At 40.2% G+C, this 22,701-nt stretch overlaps 1 protein-coding gene across 2 annotated transcripts; it reads right to left on the reverse strand.

Annotated features, from left to right (window-relative positions):
- Nucleotides 1–3,125: 3,125 nt before the first annotated feature.
- Nucleotides 3,126–13,682, reverse strand: dnal1 (dynein, axonemal, light chain 1). Of its 2 annotated transcripts, none has more exons than XM_060932910.1 (8): nt 13,650–13,682; nt 13,222–13,288; nt 13,004–13,113; nt 12,865–12,920; nt 9,965–10,020; nt 9,345–9,471; nt 9,116–9,256; nt 3,126–5,393 (listed from the first exon to the last, which is right to left on the reverse strand). In XM_060932910.1, the coding sequence occupies exons 3-8, from the start codon at nt 13,036–13,038 to the stop codon at nt 5,344–5,346; spliced, it is 465 nt and encodes a 154-aa protein (XP_060788893.1). In that variant the 5' UTR covers nt 13,039–13,113; nt 13,222–13,288; nt 13,650–13,682; the 3' UTR covers nt 3,126–5,343. The 2 variants fall into 2 exon arrangements, with proteins under 2 accessions (XP_060788893.1, XP_060788892.1); XM_060932909.1 differs by having other exon boundaries at nt 13,222–13,260; nt 13,650–13,674.
- Between the last annotated feature and the right edge of the window lie 9,019 nt (nt 13,683–22,701).

Below are 22,701 nucleotides of genomic sequence, written 5' to 3' on the forward strand. Positions count from 1 at the left end.
GACAAGTTTTTGTTTTTAATTGCAACAGATGTTTTAAATATTCCAGAGCCATCTTCCAAATGCGACTTTGTGATTGATAAATCACACATAACTGTATATCAGAAACTTGTTTACAAATATCAAGTAAAAATCACATTACAAAATCTTTCACAATTATTGTGAAAACAAAAAGACAGATTTTTTTATTATATTAAAATGCATCTATTATTAAAGTCCATTAGATTTTAGATTTCTTCTTCACTTGACAAAATGTTAACTCCCCCCAGTTTGGGCCTTCGTGTGACTCTCCATCATATATTACCCATAATGTACAATAATTTTATATATATTATATACACACATGCATACATGCACGAGGGTAAGTCAAAAAGTTCTAAGACTGATGTTATAATTTCAATAGGAATTCAAAAAAAGGAATATAAAGAAGGAATTCTTCAGTGGAAACAATCGCTTGCAGAAGTGTTTAGACTTAAATGGAGGATATGTAGAGACATGGCTTTGTTATTTTCATAAATAAAGATGTTTTTCAATTTGTCTTAGAACTTTGACTTATCGTGTGTGATATATATATATATATATATATATATATATATATATATATATATATATAAATATATATATATAAATTCAATATATATGTCACTGCCTAAAAGCAGAACTCCTGATAAGTTTATGAGCAAACTATTTGCATGGGAACAAAATCAACCTAAATACAATAATTATACCGTAGCATATGAACCATCAAATTGTGTAGTGTTGTGTATTTTGTGTCAATAAATTGCTGCATTATCTTCTGACAGTGACACCAATAATGAGATCCACATCGCAGTTACAAATACATATTTATTCCTTTATTTGACACTGCATGCCATGTGTCAGAAACAACACCACCCCCACATTTATTATGGTATGACTCTGCTGGGTACCTGGTGTACAGCAGTGAACCAGCGCTTTCACTTTACATCAGTACTGTATCCAATATCCAATATCAAACTTGATACATCAAACAGTTGTCTGGGCCCTGTACTACCAACGGAGGTCAACCTACCCAGAAGTAACCCAGGGTTCCCCCGCTAAACCGGGGTTGACAAAACCTGGTTATCTTGTTTGGGGTTAAACGGTACTACGACGCCAGTTATGAAGTTCATTTGTTGAACCTGTGTTAACCTAATCAGGGTTAATGCGCGTTCACATGAAAGGGGAGGTTATCAGCGCAAATCACCACTGTTCACAATGGCACGGTCGCCGTAATTCACGGAGGAAGAATGCGCTGTCATAATGCAAAGCTACGAGGAGTTCAAAACAACATTAAAAGCAAAATCTAACACAGCGGCTGCCAATAAGGAGCGGCAAGCATGTTGGCAACGAATTGCCGATCGGGTAAATGCGTAAGTACATTCTCCCTTCTACATGTTCCAGAACAGAATTATAGGATGAGAGAAAGCTTCATGATCAATCACAAGTCACAGAAAATGGTCCTTCGACATGGCCCCAGTCATATATAGCTTGTTTAATGTCCGAAAAATCCTGAATAAAATTTGGTAGGGTAAATTCATGGAGTAGCCTACTTAAGCTGATATGTGCACATGAGTCACATGAATTAGGATGGCTGACTGTTCAGTCCCTTTGACTAAGTTGGTGTATGTCCTGTGAACATTTCAGAGGCAACAGCAGTGCCAAACGCACCTGGCAACAGGTGAAAATGAAATACATCATTCATAATGGTGTGTGTGTGTGTGTGTGTGTGTGTATGTATGTGTGCGCGTGCAAGCAAGCGGCTTTTCTGTCTTTTCTTTTCAGGAACGGGAGAACTTGAATAAATAAATAAATACAGTAGGAATGAGTGGTGATTTTGGCTTTTCTTTATTTTGTGTTACTGCCTGACATCACCTAACGCAAAATGGGACCAGTACTGACAGGTTGATTTGAGGTATGGACATGACCTATTTGAATGTGGGCCTATATGAAGTAGACCTTTTACCTGTACGTTGATGCTATGGAAGGATTTTCTATTCACATAATCCCCCTCATGCTCTCCCAGGGGTGCACTGATTCGGATGTGAGTGCAGTCAATGGCTCCTATTACTCTTGGGAAACCTGTATATTTTGTTAGTCATATCAATTGTCAGTCACAATTGTCTCTATGAGAGTAGGTAAACAACCACAATTTGATATTAGTAATTACCTGCGATTGCATAAAACCCTTCTTTGATCTGAAGTGCGGTTAAATGCCCAGGGAACACGACAAATGCATTCATCAGTTTGGTTAGGGCAAGTACCACTTTGCGAATCATACGACATACAGTGTTCTTACTGAGGTTTTCAGCATCACCGATGGAATACATATATTGTCCACTGGCAAAGTAACGCAATGACAAGCACATAATTTGCTCGATTGTGAGGGCTTGGCTTCGGCGGGTTACATTGCAGATGTCTGCCTCGATCAGCTGGCATAGGTAACGAATTCCCTCAGCTGAGAATCTATATCGTTCATGAAGAACATCGTCCGGGTATGCCAACGGATTCTGGCGGTCTCTAAATACCCTCGCCCTCCGGAGAGAGCCCCTCACAATCTGCGCTAGTGTTGTGACTCTCGAGTCTCGAGCTGGGGGAGCCGTTCTTTCTGTCATTCTTTTTCTGTACTGTGTTTCAGATGAAAAAGCTTTTGCCCAAGGACAAGAAGTAGGCTAAACAGCATTTGCCTTTTGTTTATTCAAGTTTTATCTGTTTGCCTAATAGTTCAAATTGTTTTGTATATAGTTTATAATGTTGTTGTGTGATATTAATGATAATATTGTGGGAAAACTACTTTGCACGGACGTTCATTTAATTTATTCTATCGTCATTTTGTTTGTTCTATTTTTGTGTATTTTATTTATTTATCTGTTTGTCTAGTTGTATCTATTTTTCTAATAATATATTTTTTGCATTAATAGTTTGTTTTTTCCTATTAAAATAATCTTGTGTTCTTGTTATAACTTTATCTATTTATCTGACTGTTTAGTTGTATCTATTTTTGTTACAATTTCAATATTTTAATATAGAAAGTTTGTTTTTTTCTATTAAAATGTTCTTGTGTGATAACTAGTTCTTGTGTTATATTTATTGTAGTTGTATCTATTTTGTATCTCAGACTTAAATATTTTTGTAAAACAAGTGTTTTTCTATAAAATATTCTTGCGTTCTTGGTAACTATGTTCTTGAGTGGGTTCTTTTTTTTTTTTTTTTTTACAGAAAAGCCGTTCTGCATGGACATTCATTGACGCCTTTTTTAATGGTTATTTATGAGCGTTTAGGGGTTACAATAATGTAAGTCTAGGTTGCTTTATATAAAAGGTATGTCCAGAAATATTGATGTCACTGTCTAAGCAGAGGGATCTGGCTTCTTTAGACGCTGTCTTCTTAAAACTGAATAAATATTTAAAAAGAGCCAAATGAGCCAGTCTTTTGAACGGCTCTTTTCAAAGAACGGATCACAAAGATGCGGATCCCATCAAAGAGCCATAAATCCCATCTCTAATCTGCGCTCCGATATCGCACGGGTCATCCAGGTATGCTGGCATTGTCTCTAGAGGAAATGTCGGTGGAGAGGTGGTGTTTAAAAAGGGTGTGATTAATCGGAAACCTCGGGTTAACCAAGAACATAACCTGAGACGAGCAGGTTTGAGATGCAGCGTAAATTGCCATGGCAGCATACCTCGGTTTGAACATAGCCAACTTTCGTAGTATGGGTTAATCGGGAAGTTACACTGCACGTGATCAAGTTACTCTCGAAGTTACCCTGGTAAGCCAGAAAACCCGCTTTGTAGTACAGGGCCCGGGTTACAACAGTCACATCTGTGTGCAGTGCCATTAGGACTGATTGCCCTGCACCTCTTCCTAATTAGAGCGCAATTACAGCACATACATATAAGAACTCTTAAGGCCAATTTATGCTGACAACCCAGTCCTCGCAGATGGTGTCGCAGACAGTGTCTGCGTAGCCCCCCCCACCTTCGCAGACGCTCTGTGCGCACCTCCCAAAAATTGTGACCACCGCAGAAGCCTCGCAGACAGCGCCGCAGACAAGAGGGCTCTGATTGGTCCACTCTACCCGCTGTACACGCACTTCCGCTTCCCTACTTTCCCGGTTTGTTTTGTTTTCACGACCGGCATTTTTAAAAACACGAGCGAAGATGGAGCAGCATGAAGAGCGGTTGATTGAGGAAGTGAGGAAGTACGTACATCTATACGACTCCAGTTCTAGTCATTATATTAAAAAAAAAGTTCTAGTCATTATAAGTAACCGGAGGATAAACACTCCACTAACCACACCCACCAACTACTCCTAGCGACTTCGCGCCCCCTTGCGTTGTGCCGGTGAATAACATCGCGCACGCCTATTCCCCCGCTCAACAATAAATTACAACTGTCTGCGAAAAGCTATCTGCGAAAGCCTTGTGGCAAGAGCATGCAGAGGCCTTTAGTCACACACAGATTTTGTGACATATATGCTCTGTACCCTGTGTCTGACCTTACCAAGCCTTGTATTTTGTATTGCTTTTCTGGTTTTGACCCTGTTTGGTTTTTTTGGGCTGTGAGTATTGTATTCCCGCCAATATCCTGTCTGTGCCTCATCTGACCACTGCCTGTTTGTCGACTCTGCCTTTGTCTCCATTTTGGATCTGTTTGCTAGTGTGTTTTCAATAAAACTCTTCCAGTGATTACATCCATCTATCACCCTTACATGACAGAAACTGTCAACTGTCCAACAAGCTAGTGGACTAATAAAGCTGTTTTAACTAGTTTTAGATGAAACGGTCATGAATGTTATTCATAAAATCCATTAGTCAATAATCCCACATTATTTTTTTTAAAGCAAATTAAAAATAAGCACCGGATAAAACCCATCTATCTTGTGTAAATAAAGATACAAATTTCATTGTCCGGTGGTCAAGTGTTTATGAGATACCGTACATTGCCTTGCACTTATGGTCAGGTTCCCTGTAGTGGGACATGGATGTCATTTGTATGAAAGTCATATGGTCACAAAATCCATCAAAAATTACCATATTCTCTTAAGTATGGAGCTCCGTGATGATATATTCATGTTACAGTCACATCTGCAACTACAGAAAGCTACATATACCACAAAGTTGTGTGGGTTTTTTGTAAACTGGAGCAGTGCATCAGCTTATATGTAAGACTATTCTTACTATTTATTTTTATTAATATTTTGTACATTTGTGTTAGCTGAAGTGTATAAATTAACATCAAGTCAACATATAAAATCTGAAAATACTACAAAGTCTCATAATTGTTAAATGTTGTAGTGAAGTCAAATATTGTACCACATGAAAGATATTAACTTTCTGCCTCTTTCTCATCTTCTTCTTGCTTAATCACTGGGATCCCTGGTAATGACAGAAGAATGACAAAGGTCAGCATTACATCTCACTGACAACTGAAGCTACAATTCACCAAATCAGATTTACATCACAGCTTACTTACTTCTGGATAGATAATACGGATCCTGATATGGGGGAAAAAAACAATACTTTGTGTGTTTGTGATTAAAGGTAGACTGCCTTTCAGATTTTTCAAGTTTAGGTCATAAAAAGAATTTTCCCTGACATCCAATTATTTTTGTTTAGTGGACCGAAAGCTACTGAATTCGAATCACAGACTTCCAGTTGTATTCGGTTTTTTTTTTTTAACTAGAACAATTAATGAATTTAGGGTCACATGGTCCTAAATTCCCTGCCATTTTTTCCTGCTTCACGACCCAATTTAAGATACTATGTAATACATCATATGGTGGGCTTTCCCCATTTGCACAAGGCATTGTGGGATACAAATTTGAAAAAGGAGAGAAAAATGAAGGACGTGAGTGTGTGAATGAAATGTGAAAGACCGACTACAGTAACGGAAAGTGAGAAGACATTATGTTGCGAAGGAAAGGAAACGCAGGACCAAACTAATAAATATAAGCGGTCAGCAAGCACCTTGGTGTGATCAGCTGTTTGTTTAGCGACAAAATGATGTAACTGTCAGTGCACGGTCAAGGTAAACCTGTAGATTGCAGTTATGTGGATGCCAGCTGCCATAAAACCCAAAAGAAGAGGGAAACCTGCGCATATGCACATGGACTTCCTCTGTCTGCTTGACTGTGTGAATCGAGCGATTTCATGCACATTATTTGCTAGTGAATGCCCACAAATTAAATAACTTCCCAGCCACAGAATGGCCTGATATTTTGTGAGATATTGCAGAAATAAACATATATTACAATGACCAAATTTCAGAAGGAACTAAATTTCACCAATTTTATGAAATCGAAAGGCCGTCTAGCTTTAAATATCTCATCTCATTATCTCTAGCCACTTTATCTTGTTCTACAGGGTCGCAGGCAAGCTGGAGCCTATCCCAGCTGACTACGGACGAAAGGCGGGGTACACCCTGGACAAGTCGCCAGGTCATCAGAGGGACGACACAGACAACCAGTCACACTCACATTCACACCTACGGTCAATTTAGAGTCACCAGTTAACCTAACCTGCATGTCTGTGGACTGTGGGGGAAACCCACACGGACACGGGGAGAACATGCAAACTCCACACAAAAAGGCCCTCGCTGGCCACAGGGCTTGAACCCGGACCTTCTTGCTGTGAGGCAATGGCGCTAACCACTACACCACCGTGTCGCCCTGGCATTGCTAATGTTGGTTAAGAATTTTTCTTTTTTAATTGTTCTTCCCATATCGATCACTTTGCAATTAACAGGGCAATGTGTGTTTAACATTGCACTACAATGGATTTGAGATGAAGCCAACAAGAAGTGATTGAAGTGAAGACTTTCAGCTTTAATTCAAGTCATTTAACAAAAATATCACATTACAGCTATTTTTTACAAAGTCCCTCCATTTTCACTCAAAAATACAAACAATTATAAAGATAAGCAGTACTTTTAATACTTGGAAGCAAAAACCTTTACAATCAAACACCACCTGAAGACTGGAACTCATGGATGACATCATGCTGAATTTCCCTCATCTCTACCTTGAAATGCTTTGCTAGACCTTTAGAGCAGCTGCTTTGAGCTGTTGTCAAGCCTCAATGCCAGACACTGCCTGAATGCCTGATTTGCCCAATCAAGACGCACGAGCAGAAATATTTTAGCGAGTTAGGCCCATTCAGGCACACCTATGGTCAGCTTCTTTAAGCACGAAAATGATTTTCGAGTGAGTACATTACAAAAAACAAGACATATTCAGCGTGTAGTTTAACCACTCACCACATGCGAATTGTGAAATCTAATGGTGAGTAAAGATCGCCCCAGACTTGCCTTTCTCGGCGAGTGTGGCCAAAATGATGGGTTCCTACCTAGTACTCATGTAAAATCCAAGAAATATTTGACAAAAACTCCTTCCTCGCGCATGTTGGGGGCCGCCATTGCAAAATGAAAATGAAACCGGAAGTGATGGGAATCAGTGAGTGTCAATTTTGGGTGCATTCGGCTGGGGCCGCTTGAAGGGAGAGATCGTTTTTATTAGACCAAATTACAAAGAAAATCTATACTTGCACAACTCACACTTGCCAGATATCCTTTTTTTGGGGCTCCAACTGTGGGCGTCAGTCCTGCGTGCTTTGGCGCACGCAGTCTGAAATGCACCCGAGAGTCCTTGCCAAAATACCGCTAAATTTTAGGGCAAAAGGAAGTCAACCCGGGAAAATGTAGAGGGCACCAGTGACTACTTGTAGTGATGAAAAGCACAAATGCGCACGCGTGCCTGAAGCAAGCCAATCAGAATCATTAGTGGGAAGATGGGAAGAAAAAAAACAAAATGGCGATCACAGGGGAGGCCAGGATGCTGGTTCATACGCAGCGTATTTGCTAACTTTTTTTGAGCACTCACTTCCGGTTTCATTTTCATTTTGCAATGGCGGCCCCCAACATGCGCGAGGAAGGAGTTTTTGTCAAATATTTCTTGGATTTTACATGAGTACTAGGTAGGAACCCATCATTTTGGCCACACTCGCCGAGAAAGGCAAGTCTGGGGCGATCTTTACTCACCATTAGATTTCACTAATGGGAAGATTGGGAAGAAAAAAAACAAAATGGCGATCACAGGGGAGGCCAGGATGCTGGTTCATACGCAGCGTATTTGCTAACTTTTTTTGAGCACTCACCAAACCTGTTGAACACTTGCTACATGTATCAGACTCGTACATCACTTAACTGGGGGGGGGGGGGGGGGGGGGGGGGGGGGGGTTGGTCATTTTGACAGTTGACTTGGGCATTTAGGAACATTCAATTTCTTTGCCTTAAGAAGCTCTTGGGCTGTTTCCGTGGTATGTTTTGGGTCATTATACTTCTGTACTGTGAAACACCATCCTATCAGTATTGCTGCATTTGACTGAATCAGAGCAGAAAGTATAGCTCTTTACACTTCAGAGTTTATCCTGCTACTTCTATCATCAGTCACAAAAATGGCTGAAATTCCTCAATAGTTAATGCAATATTTTTGTTAAACCCCTTGTATTAAAACTGACAGTCTATGTATCAATTACATCTTGATGGCTTCATTTCAAATCCACTGTGGTGGTGTACAAAGGCACAATTATCAAAATTGTGTCACTGTCCAAATACTTATGGACCCCCACCCACCTCTTCCTCACTCTCTCTCTGTGTACACATATATCAAACGAAACAGAAATGAAATGAAACAAATGAATGTGAATCCGCATGGCTATATGTGTTTTATGTTAGTGTAAAGCCTAGGTCACAACCGGATGTACGATTTTTTGGCCGTGCGATTTTTGGCGTTTCCCAAATCGCTGCGTTTTTTTTTTTGTTCGTGGAGAAAGACACACGTTGGCCATAAGTTTGTCTTGCAACCTGAAAAAAACATAAGCGCCCATAGAGTTTGTTTGACATGACAAAGAACCTCTGCGGCCAGTCTACGGCTCGAAAATCAGCACGTCACACGTGCGCCCTCCGTGCATTTCACGCGCGCCCTCCATGTGTTTCTTGCGTTTTTTGCACGTAGACCGGCCGTAGGAGCACGTACAGCCGGTTGTGACCTAGGCTTAAAGCAAAGGAAGCAGAGGTTTAGAAAATGTAACACCTTCCTTACCATCAAGCTTCTTCAGATTGGGGACCCTCTTGGTGGCCTCATCTATCCAGGTGCCCTCAGCAGAGTACTTCTCTTCTAAAGGATTGCCTACAAAGACCAGATCTACCAGGGACGAAAGCTCTGCCAGCTTCGTAAACTCTCCTGATGTGGCACACATTCACAAAACAGCTGAATATTCAGTTCATGGTTTCCAAAAAGCAATTACGGTGTTTCAAATGTTCTCACTCACCCCACTCTTTGACTAAGTTGTTGGACATGTATAGGACATGGAGCTTCTTCATCACATGGATTCCCTTCAGCTTGTCTATGAGGTTGTAGGAGATCCACAGTTCCTCCAATGTGTCCGCTACAGCCTCCTACAGGACACAACAGCACAGACGAATATTTATCCTTATCTCTCTCTCTCTCACACCCACGTGTGTGCACACAGTTGGCACAGTGGTATTAATGAATTACTGTACATTAGCCTAGAGGTGTACGGGACTGATTTTTTACTCCCATTCCCACCACCTCCAGCAGAAATCTTGACCAATGTCCGTTGTTTGCACATGACTAGGATATATTCTGATGAATTTAGTTGATTCTATTTCTTAAAATATAATCAAATTATTAGTTCAGCAACCATGACCCTAACCAGGATACAGTAGTTTCTGAAAATGAATGAATAAAAGTAGCACCATATAACCTCTCATGTTAATGAACATGGCCTTTCTTCATGGCTGAGCTTCAGTTCAGTCTCGATGCTCACCTCTAACTCTGGGAATATACTGTATTTTTCTTAAAAACGCAGCTGGGTGCCACTTCTGTTACTCATTAACATTAAATTAAATCTGATGTATGCTCACTTACTAGTCCATTAAGGTTCTTTATGTTGTTACGACCCAATGATAATATCTTGAGGTTCTCTAGGAAAAGCAGGAAAATAGCACCTTAGTTTTGGGCAATGAATAGTTTCTTGTTACATTTAGAAATATTAGTTGCTTTTGTATTTCACAAGTCAAACACATTTATATAAATTCAATTAATGTATCCTTGGACAGTACTTTTAACAATAAATATAGTTACAAAGCAGCTTTACAAAAATGCAGAGATATTTAGATTTATAGCAAAGCTCCATACTTAAGAGAATATGGTAATGAATTGAACCAATTTTTAATGGCTTTTGCGACTGTACAAGCAAACAACAAATGTTTACCACCACAGGGAACCCGATTGTAAGTGTAAGGCAATGTATCTCAAACACTGGACCACCTGACAATAAAATTTGCATCTTTATTTCCATAAGATAGATGGGTTTTTAATCCAGTGCTTATTTTTAATTAGCTTTTTTAAATAACATGGGATTATTTACGAACACATTTTCTGAAAGAAAAAAAAACATTCACGACAGTTTCATTTAAAACTAGTTAAAACAGTTTTATTAGTCCACTAGCTTGTTGGACAGTTGACAGTTTATGTCATGTAAGGTCAGTAGATGGATGTAAGTGCAGGAAGAGTTTTACTGAAAACATGCTAGCAAACTAATCCCAAATGAAGACAAAGGCAGAGTCGAAAAACAGGCAGTGGTTGGGTGAGGCACAGACAGGATATCAGAGGGAATACAATACTCACAGTCCAAAAACACAAACAGGGTCAAAACCAGAAAAGTGATACAAAATACAAGGCTTAGTAACATCAGACACAGGGTAGAGTGTATACATCACGAAGTCTGTGCGTTACTGAGAGTCGTTATATGTATGTGCTGTGATTGTGCTCTAATTAGGAACAGGTGGAGGGTAATGGCACTGCACATGGATGTGACTGTTATAACCAGAGTCACACCATAAAAAATGTGGTGGTGTTGCTGCTGACACATGGCACGCGGGGTCAAAGAAAGGAATATATATGTATTCATAACTGCAATGTGTATCTCATTGTTGGTGTCACTGTCAGAAGACAATGCAGCAATTTATTGACACGAAATACACGACACTACACAATTCGGTGGTTCACATGCCATAATTATTATTCTATTTAGGTTGATTTTGTGCCCTTGCAAATACAACCCCGATTCCAAAAAAGTTGGGACAAAGTACAAATTGTAAATAAAAATGGAATGCAATAATTTACAAATCTCAAAAACTGATATTGTATTCACAATAGAACATAGACAACATATCAAATGTCGAAAGTGAGACATTTTGAAATTTCATGCCAAATATTGGCTCATTTGAAATTTCATGACAGCAACACATCTCAAAAAAGTTGGGACAGGGGCAATAAGAGGCTGGAAAAGTTAAAGGTACAAAAAAGGAACAGCTGGAGGACCAAATTGCAACTCATTAGGTCAACTGGCAATAGGTCATTAACAGGACTGGGTATAAAAAGAGCATCTTGGAGTGGCAGCAGCTCTCAGAAATAAAGATGGGAAGAGGATCACCAATCCCCCTAATTCTGCACCGACAAATAGTGGAGCAATATCAGAAAGGAGCTCGACAGTGTAAAATTGCAAAGAGTTTGAACATATCATCATCTACAGTGCATAATATCATCAAAAGATTCAGGGAATCTGGAAGAATCTCTGTGCGTATGGGTCAAGGCCAGAAAACCATACTGGGTGCCCGTGATCTTCGGGCCCTTAGACGGCACTGCATCACATACAGGCATGCTTCTGTATTGGAAATCACAAAATGGGCTCAGGAATATTTCCAGAGAACATTGTCTGTGAACACAATTCACCGTGCCATCCACTGTTGCCAGCTAAAACTCTATAGTTCAAAGAAGAAGCCGTATCTAAACACGATCCAAAAGCGCAGACATCTTCTCTGGGCCAAGGCTCATTTAAAATGTACTGTGGCAAAGTGGAAAACTGTTCTGTGGTCAGACGAATCAAAATTTGAAGTTCTTTATGGAAATCAGGGACGCCGTGTCATTCGGACTAAAGAGGAGAAGGACGACCCAAGTTGTTATCAGCGCTCAGTTCAGAAGCCTGCATCTCTGATGGTATGGGGTTGCATTAGTGCGTGTGGCATGGGCAGCTTACACATCTGGAAAGACACCATCAATGCTGAAAGGTATATCCAGGTTCCAGAGCAACATATGCTCCCATCCAGATGACGTCTCTTTCAGGGAAGACCTTGCATTTTCCAACATGACAATGCCAAACCACATACTGCATCAATTACAGCATCATGGCTGCGTAGAAGAAGGGTCCGGGTACTGAACTGGCCAGACTGCAGTCCAGATCTTTCACCCATAGAAAACATTTGGAGCATCATTAAACAGAAGATACGACAAAAAAGACCTAAGACAGTTGAGCAAATAGAATCCTACATTAGACAAGAATGGGTTAACATTCCTATTCCTAAACTTGAGGAACTTGTCTCCGCAGTCCCCAGACGTTTACAGACTGTTGTAAAGAGAAAAGGGGATGTCTCACAGTGGTAAATATGGCCTTGTCCCAACTTTTTTGAGATGTGTTGTTGTCATGAAATTTAAAATCACCTAATTTTTCTCTTTAAATGATACATTTTCTCAGTTTAAACATTTAATATGTCATCTATGTTCTATTCTGAATAAAATATGGAATTTTGAAACTTCCACATCATTGCATTCCGTTTTTATTTACAATTTGTACTTTGTCCCAACTTTTTTGGAATCGGGGTTTTATTTTGCTCATAAAGTCATCAGGAGCTCTGCTTTTAGGAACTAACTAATTACACACACACACACTGTATTCCATAAGCCCATGCAGTATATACAATACTTACTTAATCCATTGAGATTGGTAATTTTTTCAATACAGTTGGTTGACAATGACAGTTTCCTGCACGACAAACATGACAAAAGTTACACAAACAACCAATTAATCAGAATGGTAAAGAAATACAACTAAAAGGGTAAACTCACTCGCAGTTAGTCAGCGTAGAGAGAGAAGCATCCATCTTTTCAATAGGAGGGATTTGGCCATAGAGCTTCACTTCTTTGGCATCACCTGCTTTTTCCCCTGATTTCTCCTCCTGAGGAAAACCAAGATGCACTAACAGCTCTTTAAATCTATGCTGATGAAGAATGACAAAAATGTTAGGTAGTTCATGTTATAAGGGCAAACACTGATTATTCCTTACCCACTTCGCCAAAGCTTCTTTAATAGTTGTTGATTTTGCCTGCAACGGAAAAGAATCCGTGAGAAGTCTGTAATAAGGATATAGAAAATTTTTACAAATGGCTAACTACTTTGTCAACATTATATATACTTAATACCAGGCTGACATGATGGCAGTCCTATCCCGGTGACCTTTAGTGGAGATTTCTCTCATTTTAATATTATTTTATAAAATACTCAGCGACAGTTCCCAGATAATCGAAGCTAACTTTTTGCATTAGCTTTGCAGAAACTATGACGTTGGATTAGCTATTTTATGACGAAATGTTTACCCAAAAACAAAACTTATTGCAATATTCTCGTTTTGTTGTAAAGTGTCAGGTTGCTTTTTAACTTCAGTAAAACTGTACCACTTAATTAAACGCTAAAAAAGATGGTTTAGCTGCTCACCATGTTCTCCTCAGCGGTTGCTATGGAACTGGCATCATACAATGCGCATGCGCAAATTCGACGTCCATCTCGGAGAGTGTAAACATGAATCCCAGGCATGATGGTGACTGAGGAAGGCTTGTGTTTCCCAAAGCTCTCTTTATTCACCAGTGTTTTAAATCCAGTGAAACTGACAGCTTCAAAACAATGGAGAGCACTGGAGTTACCTCAAATGGCGCATTTTATGAGAATATTAATTGAGAAAAGGTTCAAAGAATTATTTATGCGAAAAAAATTAGGGTCCTTTAAAAAAAACACACAAAAAAATAAAATAAAATAAAATAAACATGCAGATGTCCTTCTGGAAAAGTCATATGAACTTCACACATGAATAATCGTGTAAAATAATCCAGCTAACCTCAAGAAAGAAAGAAAGCACAACTTTATTCATCACACACTTGTGAAATTTCCTCTCTGGATTTGACCCATCTGAAGCAGTGAACACACACATGCACTATGAGCACACACATATACCCAGAGCAGTGGGCAGCCATGCTAACAGCACCCAGGGAGCAGTTGGGAGTTAGGTGCCTCACTCAAGGGCACCTCAGCCCAAGGCCGTCCCATATCAACCTAACCTGCATGTCTTTGGATTGTGGGGGAAACCGGAGCACCCGGAGGAAACCCATGCAGACACTGGGAGAACATACAAACTCCACACAGAAAGGCCCTTGCCGGCCACTGGGTTCGAACCCAGGACCTTCTTGCTATGAGGCAACCGTGCTAACCACTACACCACCGTGCCGCCCACAAGCTTCCACAGAATATAATTTCAATTCTTAAGGCAACTTTTCAATATTATGTTACAACAAGAATCTGTGACAATAGTATGATATGATTCAATACAATTCGATTTATTATCCTCTAATAGATACATAACTAACTGTGTTCAGAATCTGGGGTAGGCCAAGCCTTAATTTGTGAATTATGATGATATATACTTATATTACATTACAGGCATTTCGCAGACGCTCTTATCCAGAGCGATGTACAACGAGTGCAAAAGTCAGGTACAAGAAGTGCTGAACTTCTAGACAAGAAAGTTCTAGTGCCAACTGAACAAGTGACAGAATAACATTTAGTACATATTCTATTGAAGTAATAACAATCAGCAAACAGCGAAGAAACAAAACAATTCAATCATACAAGTGAGCTGACAAAGTACAACTACATAAAGAAAAATAAAGCCCCAACGGTTAACACTAAGTCATCATGACTAGGCAAGACAGTATACAGCCTGGGTTGGTCAAGACTGTTACGCAATTATACAGTGGGTAGGGAAGTAGGGGAGAGGTGCAGCCTGAAGAGGTGGGTCTTCAGTCTGCGCTTGAAGGTGGTCAGGAAGTCGGCAGTTCTGACATCAATGGGGAGGTCATTCCACCAACGTCCAGGACAGACAGCAGTCTTGAGTGGGCTGGGCAGGAGCAGAAAGGAGGAGGGGCCAAGTGACCAGTAGCAGTGGTACGTAGGGATCTGGCTGGTGTGTAGGGTCAGATCAGACTCTGGATGTACTGGTATGTTGGACCTGACCTCTTAATTACTTGGTAAGCTAGCACCAACGTCTTAAATTTGATGCAACAGGCAGCCAGTGAAGGGCAACGAGCAGAGGGGTAATGTGGGAGGAACGAGGGAGGTTGTAGACCAGGCGGGCTGCAGCGTTCTGGTTGAGCTGCAGGGGTCTGATGGCAGATGCTGGAAGGCCGGCAAGAAGAGACTTGGAGTAGTCCAAGTGGGAGAGGATCAGCGCTTGGACCAGGAGCTGAGTAGAGTAGGTGGTGAGGAAGGGGCAGATCCTTCGGATGTTGTAAAGAATATCCGTATAGAAGGATTATTTTAAGCCTCAGAGACAGGGGCAGGCCATCTTGTTAGGCTATGTACAATATAATAATCAATTTATAATAAATTATTATTGATGATCAAGTCATGATTGTTGCCTTTAAAATCAATGCATTGATCCAAATAATTTGAGAGTTAGGCCTACACCCAAACCCTGAGCTGAGAAAGCTTGACTGCATAAGCAGCTAGGTGTCAATTTCAGTTTCATAATCAAAGAATAAATACCTCACATGACATAGGGTTAATATTTCATTATGAAATATTAGATTTTCTAGCACTTTTTTTTACCATCTTTAAATGTATCAAACAGGATATTTTAAAGCTTAAAATCTCCCTGAAGATGTTCAAGAAATTTCGCTGCCTATCACACACTGTAGCTACTTTTTCATATGATACTGTTAAAGTGGGAAGATTAATTTTTTTGCTCTAAAAACCACAACTGTAGTGATTTAACATATTTATTTTGTTTGTAATTTGCATGAGTATGAAAAATCTTTTTATACAACGCAAATATGAACTTGCACAAATATTATTTCATTAATAATTTATTTTAAAAAAAAATCAACAATGTAAATTTTAACATTCAAAGCTGTACAACTGGATTTTTTTTCTTTTGTTTTAATGCCCCTTCTGCTTGGACCAGGAGCTGAGTAGAGTAGGTGGTGAGGAAGGGGCAGATCCTTCAGATGTTGTAAAGAATATCCGTATAGAAGGATTATTTTAAGCCTCAGAGACAGGCCATCTTGTTAGGCTATGTACAATATGTACAACCTTCCCCAAGAAAAGTATTTAATATTCCACGTAGAACATTTTCCTACCTACATGTTTCATGCTCCTCCCAATCACCATATCTCTGCAACTGTTTTAGGCATCCTCTTCCTATCTGCTTGTACTCCCTTTCCTCTTTGAGCCTTTCAAGTTTTGCCTCTTGCATTTTTGTTTTTTAGTGACATTGTAAAAAATGAAAAGTGTTCCTCATATTCAAGGTCATGGTCCAAACCCTGATCTCAAGATTAGGGTTTGAGCCATGACCTTGAATATGTACAGTAGATATTTCACGCCAGCCAAAACCAGAAAGTTCTGTATCACAGGACACTTTGTGTACTATACTGAACTTTTACCACCTCTACCAATATATGCACACTAGAGGTCTGCGCGGGTCAGATTTTTCAGTCCTGCTCCCGCCAGTGCCTGCATTGTGCAGTCACGCTCCTGCCCGCGCCCGCAAAGAATTATGATTTTCAGTCCCGCTCCCGCCCGCGCCCACAAAAAAATTATGATTTTCAGTCCCGTTCCCACCTGCGCCTGCCATATTTTGTCCCGCTCCCGCCTGCAAATCCTGCATGATGCAGACGTTCGCGTTATTTCTCAAGAAAGTTCTTGTCTTGACACAGCGTGATGGTGCCCCGCCCCCTACTTTGAGTGGATTTGAGCATAAATATCTACAGCTCACGTTCACGTTTGTTATCATTTACCTTGTTTTTGAATTCAGCATGTAGTGTCTCTAATAATAATAATAATAATAAGTGCTGTCAAGTGATTAAAATATTTAATCGCGAATCGCACATTTTTATCACATGAGAAACCATTGTAATTCTCTGATCAGCATAAAAAAATGAATGGGCTTGCTTTGTACCAATGGTGTTGTTTTTTTTTTATTTTTATTGCAAAGCAGAGCTAGCAAGAGGAGTGAACTTCACTCTTCTTCCGCTTCACTCAGTGAAGTGATTTACTGCTTGAGTTAGTCTACAACTTTAATCAGAGAGATACTGTAGGTTACACAGTGACGGTAGGCTTGACATGCTTGATTATAATATAAAGTACACTATTATATTAACTTTAAGTTGTTCGTTGATAAATATTGCATTGAACCTGATCTTTACTGTTTCATCTCATTTAACACATTTCGTACTTTTACACTTTTTCTGCCTGTTGATGCGTCGCACTGTCCAATCAGAGGCGGCCAAATTTGCATATTACAGGAAGGATTTCTGGGATAGCATTGAGTTTACAGACGCTGTCTTCTTAAAACTGAATAAATAATTAAGAAGAGCCAAATGAGCCAGTCTTTTGAACGGCTCTTTTCAAAGAATGGATCACAAAGATGCGGATCCCATCAAAGAGCCATAAATCCCATCTCTACTAGTTTCAAAAGCTTATGAAAAACCTACATCATGTCACAGAGCGTCAATCTCGCGATAAAAAAAATTAACGCCGTTAAAATTGAGTCAAATTAACGCGATAATAATGCGACATTTTTACAGCATTAATAATAATAATAATAATAATAATAATAATAATAAAAGACAGGCGAGCATGTAATTACAAGTGGAAATTTGGTATATTTATTGTTCAGCCATACAAAACATTAGGCTAACCCAGTTTACATTTGTTAAGCATTTCTAACTAGAATATCCTATAGAATACCCTATAAGCATAGCATATATAAATGTTATAACAAAACACAGTCCTAGCCTACAACAACAAAAAATCGACAGCATAGGCTACTGTAGACATTATAGGGCTATGGTTGCACATTTCTAAAACTATTTGGGCTTGAGCCTCCGTGCAAGTGTTAAACTCAATATAACATAGCTGACCTTGTTTGAATATGAATAAGAAAAATGAGAAAATCAAACGCAGGTAAACGAAACAACTAAGGCTACGTTTACATTACGTCGAATCAGCGGATCATCAGATTAACGTTCTTAAAACGATTCGCGTTTACACTAAAACCGTTAGCCGTGCACACAGCAACACCAATACGCGGATACGCTCGGCTCCGCAGGCATCCTGCGCTCCAAATCACTCCGCCCTGAACAGCGAGTGCCCTCTGGAGGGTGCGCACTCCGGCCCTGCGCAGCTCACAGAGCGCGCGAGTGAAGTGAACAAGCCACGATTCGGGACTGAGCCGCTGTGTGTGAGATCCCAGCGCATATCACTTATTACTTGCAAGTGGAAGGATGGCAAGCCTAAAGACAATCATAACTACACAATGGGCAGTATTTGCATCAGTATTTGCAGTATTTTCATACTTTTATACTCTTTAATGAAAGGTGATACAAGGCGGAAGTCTGCGCCGTTTTTCAGCAGTCGCGTCACATGACCAACGCCAGCGAATCAGGAAGGTGGATGTCACAGTGACGTTGTCCAATGAGACGCCAGCTAGAGCTCAGCACAGCGTATTCGCGTATTCTCAATGTTTACACAGCACCGGAGCTGATACGATCTAGATTGAATACGTGGACGCTGGCGGATTCCCGTTTCCCCGCTTTTTCAGGGGGGTTAATGTAAACGGACAGTGCATCTGCGAAGAAAACGAGACAGATACGGTCTAGTGTAAACGTAGCCTAAGCCTATTGCTTAGGATATCGGGTTCTTTGAACAGCTATGGAGAAACAGCAAATTGGTCACTGTTGAGGGCTTCAGCATACTGCACCTTTCCTCCAGTATGCGACCACATATGCTGAACGCGCGCTCGGATGGTGCGCTGGAACCTGGAATGGCCAGTACATGCCGTGCCAGTTTGGCAAGTGTGGGAAAGTCATAGCAGTGATTTTTCCACCACAGCAGGATATCTTTAGATTGGTGTGATTCGGATCCAACGAGTTTCACTTTCAGATAATCATCAGTCTCGGAGTTTACAGACTTCGATTCAGCACCCATAGCACCGACATCCTCCCATTCCTCAAACTCACGAAAAGTGACCTTTTTAGGTGGAGGTGGCTCCGCGCTTTCATCAGTTTGGACATCAAACCCCAACTCCTCGGTCATCTCTTTCACAGCTTCCGTCACGTATTGTCTTTCATTTGCATTGATCATCCTAAGATGACGCAGCTTTGGAGTAAGGAAAGTTGCTACTTTATACAGCATGTCAATTCCATTTGGGACAAGGTGACTTGGTGACAGCAGTGCATCTAGGCGTTGCGCACACGCAGATGCGATGACAGGTCTGATGTACCTGATTTCTGGCCGTTGTATGTCAGAACCTTTTGGCACTTATCACAGCAAGCAAAGGGCAGCTGATTTCCCTCCGCGTCGTACACGAGTGAGAACGACTTCCAAATGTCTGATTTCAGGACTCTTGACTTTTTAACGGTAAATGTACCTCTTTTTAAACCAGCACTTACTTTTGAGAGATTCAGTAAAGGAGCTCTGCTCTTCTGCCATGATTGGAGATCTCAAACACGGAAGAGGAAAAGAATCGAGAAACGAACGAGAGATATTTATCCTCTCCTGGATCAGAATCAGAATTCTGATGACCAGCTCATCTAAGGTGTCATTGAGGCATCATGTTAGTGTGGGTCCCTGGAGGCTGGGTGTGAACGGTGAGTCATTAGAGTGATCAAAGGATTTCCCATTAGGGTGATCAATGGCAAATTTAATTTTTTTTATTTATTTGCTAACAAATACAAACAAATACAAAGTAAAAAGGACAGAATGAAACAAATCAATACATACACATTACATACAACAGAAGCACTGACGTAACCAACAACAATTTCAAAGGCTGGACAATACTACTAATATGTTAACAAAGAGATGTAACAGAACACATGGAGACAAATTCGACAAAGATAAACAAGAGCTATATTGCTGTATAGAGGAGGATGGGTGGGGTTGATTAGGGGTAATGAATGTGCATATGAGATAGAGGAGGGTAGGTGGGGGGGATTTGGAGGGGTTTTGGGCCTTGAATTATGGGTGGAGGGACAGTGTATATGTTGGGGGGGAGCGGGATATGTGAAAGTAAGCACATGTGTGTGTGTGTGTGTGTGTGTGTGTGTGTGTGAGTGTATAATTAACTATTAAATAACAGAATTAGGATAGAATTAGAATAGTAATTAGTTAATTAATTACTATTAAATAACTATTATTTTTAGAATTTCTATCTATAAAAAATTTACTAACACAAATGATTAGCAAATAAAATAATACTCCCCCTCCCCCCCTCTCCTTCATTAAGATCCAGTTTCCTTCTCCCTGGCCCGACACAGACCAGCACTGCTTATATACACTCAATGGCAAATTTAAGATGCCATTCCTCACTCAATCTGGCAATCTGACTCTCTCTGCAAATTTAGGCATCTTAAAATGTTTTTATTAATGGCAAATAAAATATCCAGCGCAAATTATATATGATAGACATAAATTAATAATTTATAAATTTTATTTCAAACACGTTTTTAGTTAGCGGGACTGCAGCTTATCACCACTCCCGCCCGCGCCGCATATGTGCACTCCCGCTCCCGCCCGCGCGCGCATATGTGCACTTCCGGTCCCGCCCGCGCCTGCAATGAGCTTTCAAAATTTGTCCCGCGCCGCACTGCTTTGCGGCGGGTCCCGCGAGTCCCGCGGGACTCCCGCGGGAGTGCAGGGCTCTAATGCACACTAGTGTTGTTTATCAGATATTTAAGAATACTTGCAAGCCCTTTCTAGGAAACTGATGATGGCTTCAAACTGTATGTTTTATCATGCATACACAACTATAAAGGTAAGAAAATACCTATTTTATACATTGATTCAAGAGTTTTGCTTGTCACATGTACAGTTATACAAGAACAGCAAGCAGTGAACAGTAAATCTGGCCAGCACTGAGATTGTGCAAGTAAAAGGAAAACAATACTTTAGGAAAATAGATAAATTATAAATACAACAACTGGGGGGGGGATATGATTGTAGAGAAGCTAGGTGACAGAGAGAATGTGCAAAGAGTATTATATACAGGTAAGAAGAGGCATCTCAGTGAGACATTGTGCAAAAACGGTAATTAAAGTTATAAAAGCAATTTACAGTTATGAATAAATAAACTGGTTATTATCCAAGTTCAAGGAATGTGATTAGACATGTCAGAGTTAAGTATCCGAATAGCCTGAGGGCAAAAGCTCTTCCTGAGTCTCTCTGTTTTGACCAAAAGGTTAGAGAGACACTTGCCTGATTTCAGCAGGCTGAACAGTCCATTGCTGGGGTGGGTAGAAAATAGGTGATTGATTATTTTTATTGCCCTGGTCCTGCACGGCCTGGTGTAGATGTCCTACAGAGAGGGCAGGACTGACCGGAGATGCACTCTACTGAATGCACCACTCTCTGCAGGGCTTTGCGGTCTTGGGTGGAACAGGTCCCATATAGTCTAAGTAAAATAAATCAATAAATAATATATTTTTCTTATATAGTATTCATATAAGGAAAATAGAGAAATCTCAAGAACAAGTTGCTGTACTGATGAATGTAAACAATGTTGCTGGAAACGTGAGCGCTGCACAATTTCAAAAGGAAATACATCATAACAGAAGGAATCCTCTTGGTCTGCAATCAGATTTGCAGCATTTGCAACACAAATGTGTTCAACCAATGGTCTTAGGGGTTTACAACCACTGCAGACCAGGTTTCCAGGCTCTTGTTTTTCTGTGGTATTGTACTTAATTTCTGCTACATTAAATAGGCAACTTGATTAAAGGTGAAATGGTGTATCAGAGGAACCAAGGTAATGTAGACATGATGATATGAAGGTAAATCTACTTTTACTATAATGCATGGTATGTGTCAATGAATTGGTCTGTTAGTCTTGTAGGGTGCAATTGGTCTTAAGTGATCAATCTCATTAAATCATTCTCATTAATAATACCATTAATTTTGGTGCTTAATAATAAATTACCAAACAGCTAAATTATGGTATATTCCAAATTGTTATGATCACTACCAATGCAGCAATAATGTATCACTTACCATATTACATAAATGCTACAGCCAATGGCACTCAGATACACTTTGGAATTCTTTGAGATTGGATGACTTCAAAAATATATGGAAGCAACACAGACACAGTATAACAATTAATTGAATTTATTATAAAAATGATAAAAATGAGTAATAGTGGTTTAGAATACATTCAATAAGTCAGCAGCAAACAGTGAGGTATGTGTGTGTGTGGGAGCATGTGTGTGAGAGCGTGTGTGTGTGTGTGTGTGTGTGTGTGTGTGCGCGCGAGGGGAGAGAGAGAGAAAAGTGTGTGTGTGTGTGTGTCTGTGTGTGTGTGAGGGGAGAGAGAGAGAGCAAAGGGGGTGTGTCCTGTGCGCGACTGCGCAGTATGGGTAGGAGGAGACAAAGAGGGTTTGAATGTGAGCGCGGGAGAATGCGCTGTAAGTTTGAAATGAATCAGGCCTTGGAATGTTATCTA

The sequence above is a fragment of the Neoarius graeffei genome, chromosome 11, assembly GCF_027579695.1.
Source record: "Neoarius graeffei isolate fNeoGra1 chromosome 11, fNeoGra1.pri, whole genome shotgun sequence".
In the NCBI taxonomy this organism is placed as follows: domain Eukaryota; kingdom Metazoa; phylum Chordata; class Actinopteri; order Siluriformes; family Ariidae; genus Neoarius; species Neoarius graeffei.

Excerpts from the sequence above, each read along its gene's own strand:
- dnal1 (XM_060932909.1), bottom strand. Across the intron at positions 13,114-13,221 it reads AAGAAGCTTTGGCGAAGTGG|GAGGAGAAATCAGGGGAAAA; the intron begins GTAAGGAATAAT and ends GGTTTTCCTCAG. Across the intron at positions 9,257-9,344 it reads CAACTTAGTCAAAGAGTGGG|GAGAGTTTACGAAGCTGGCA; the intron begins GTGAGTGAGAAC and ends GTGCCACATCAG.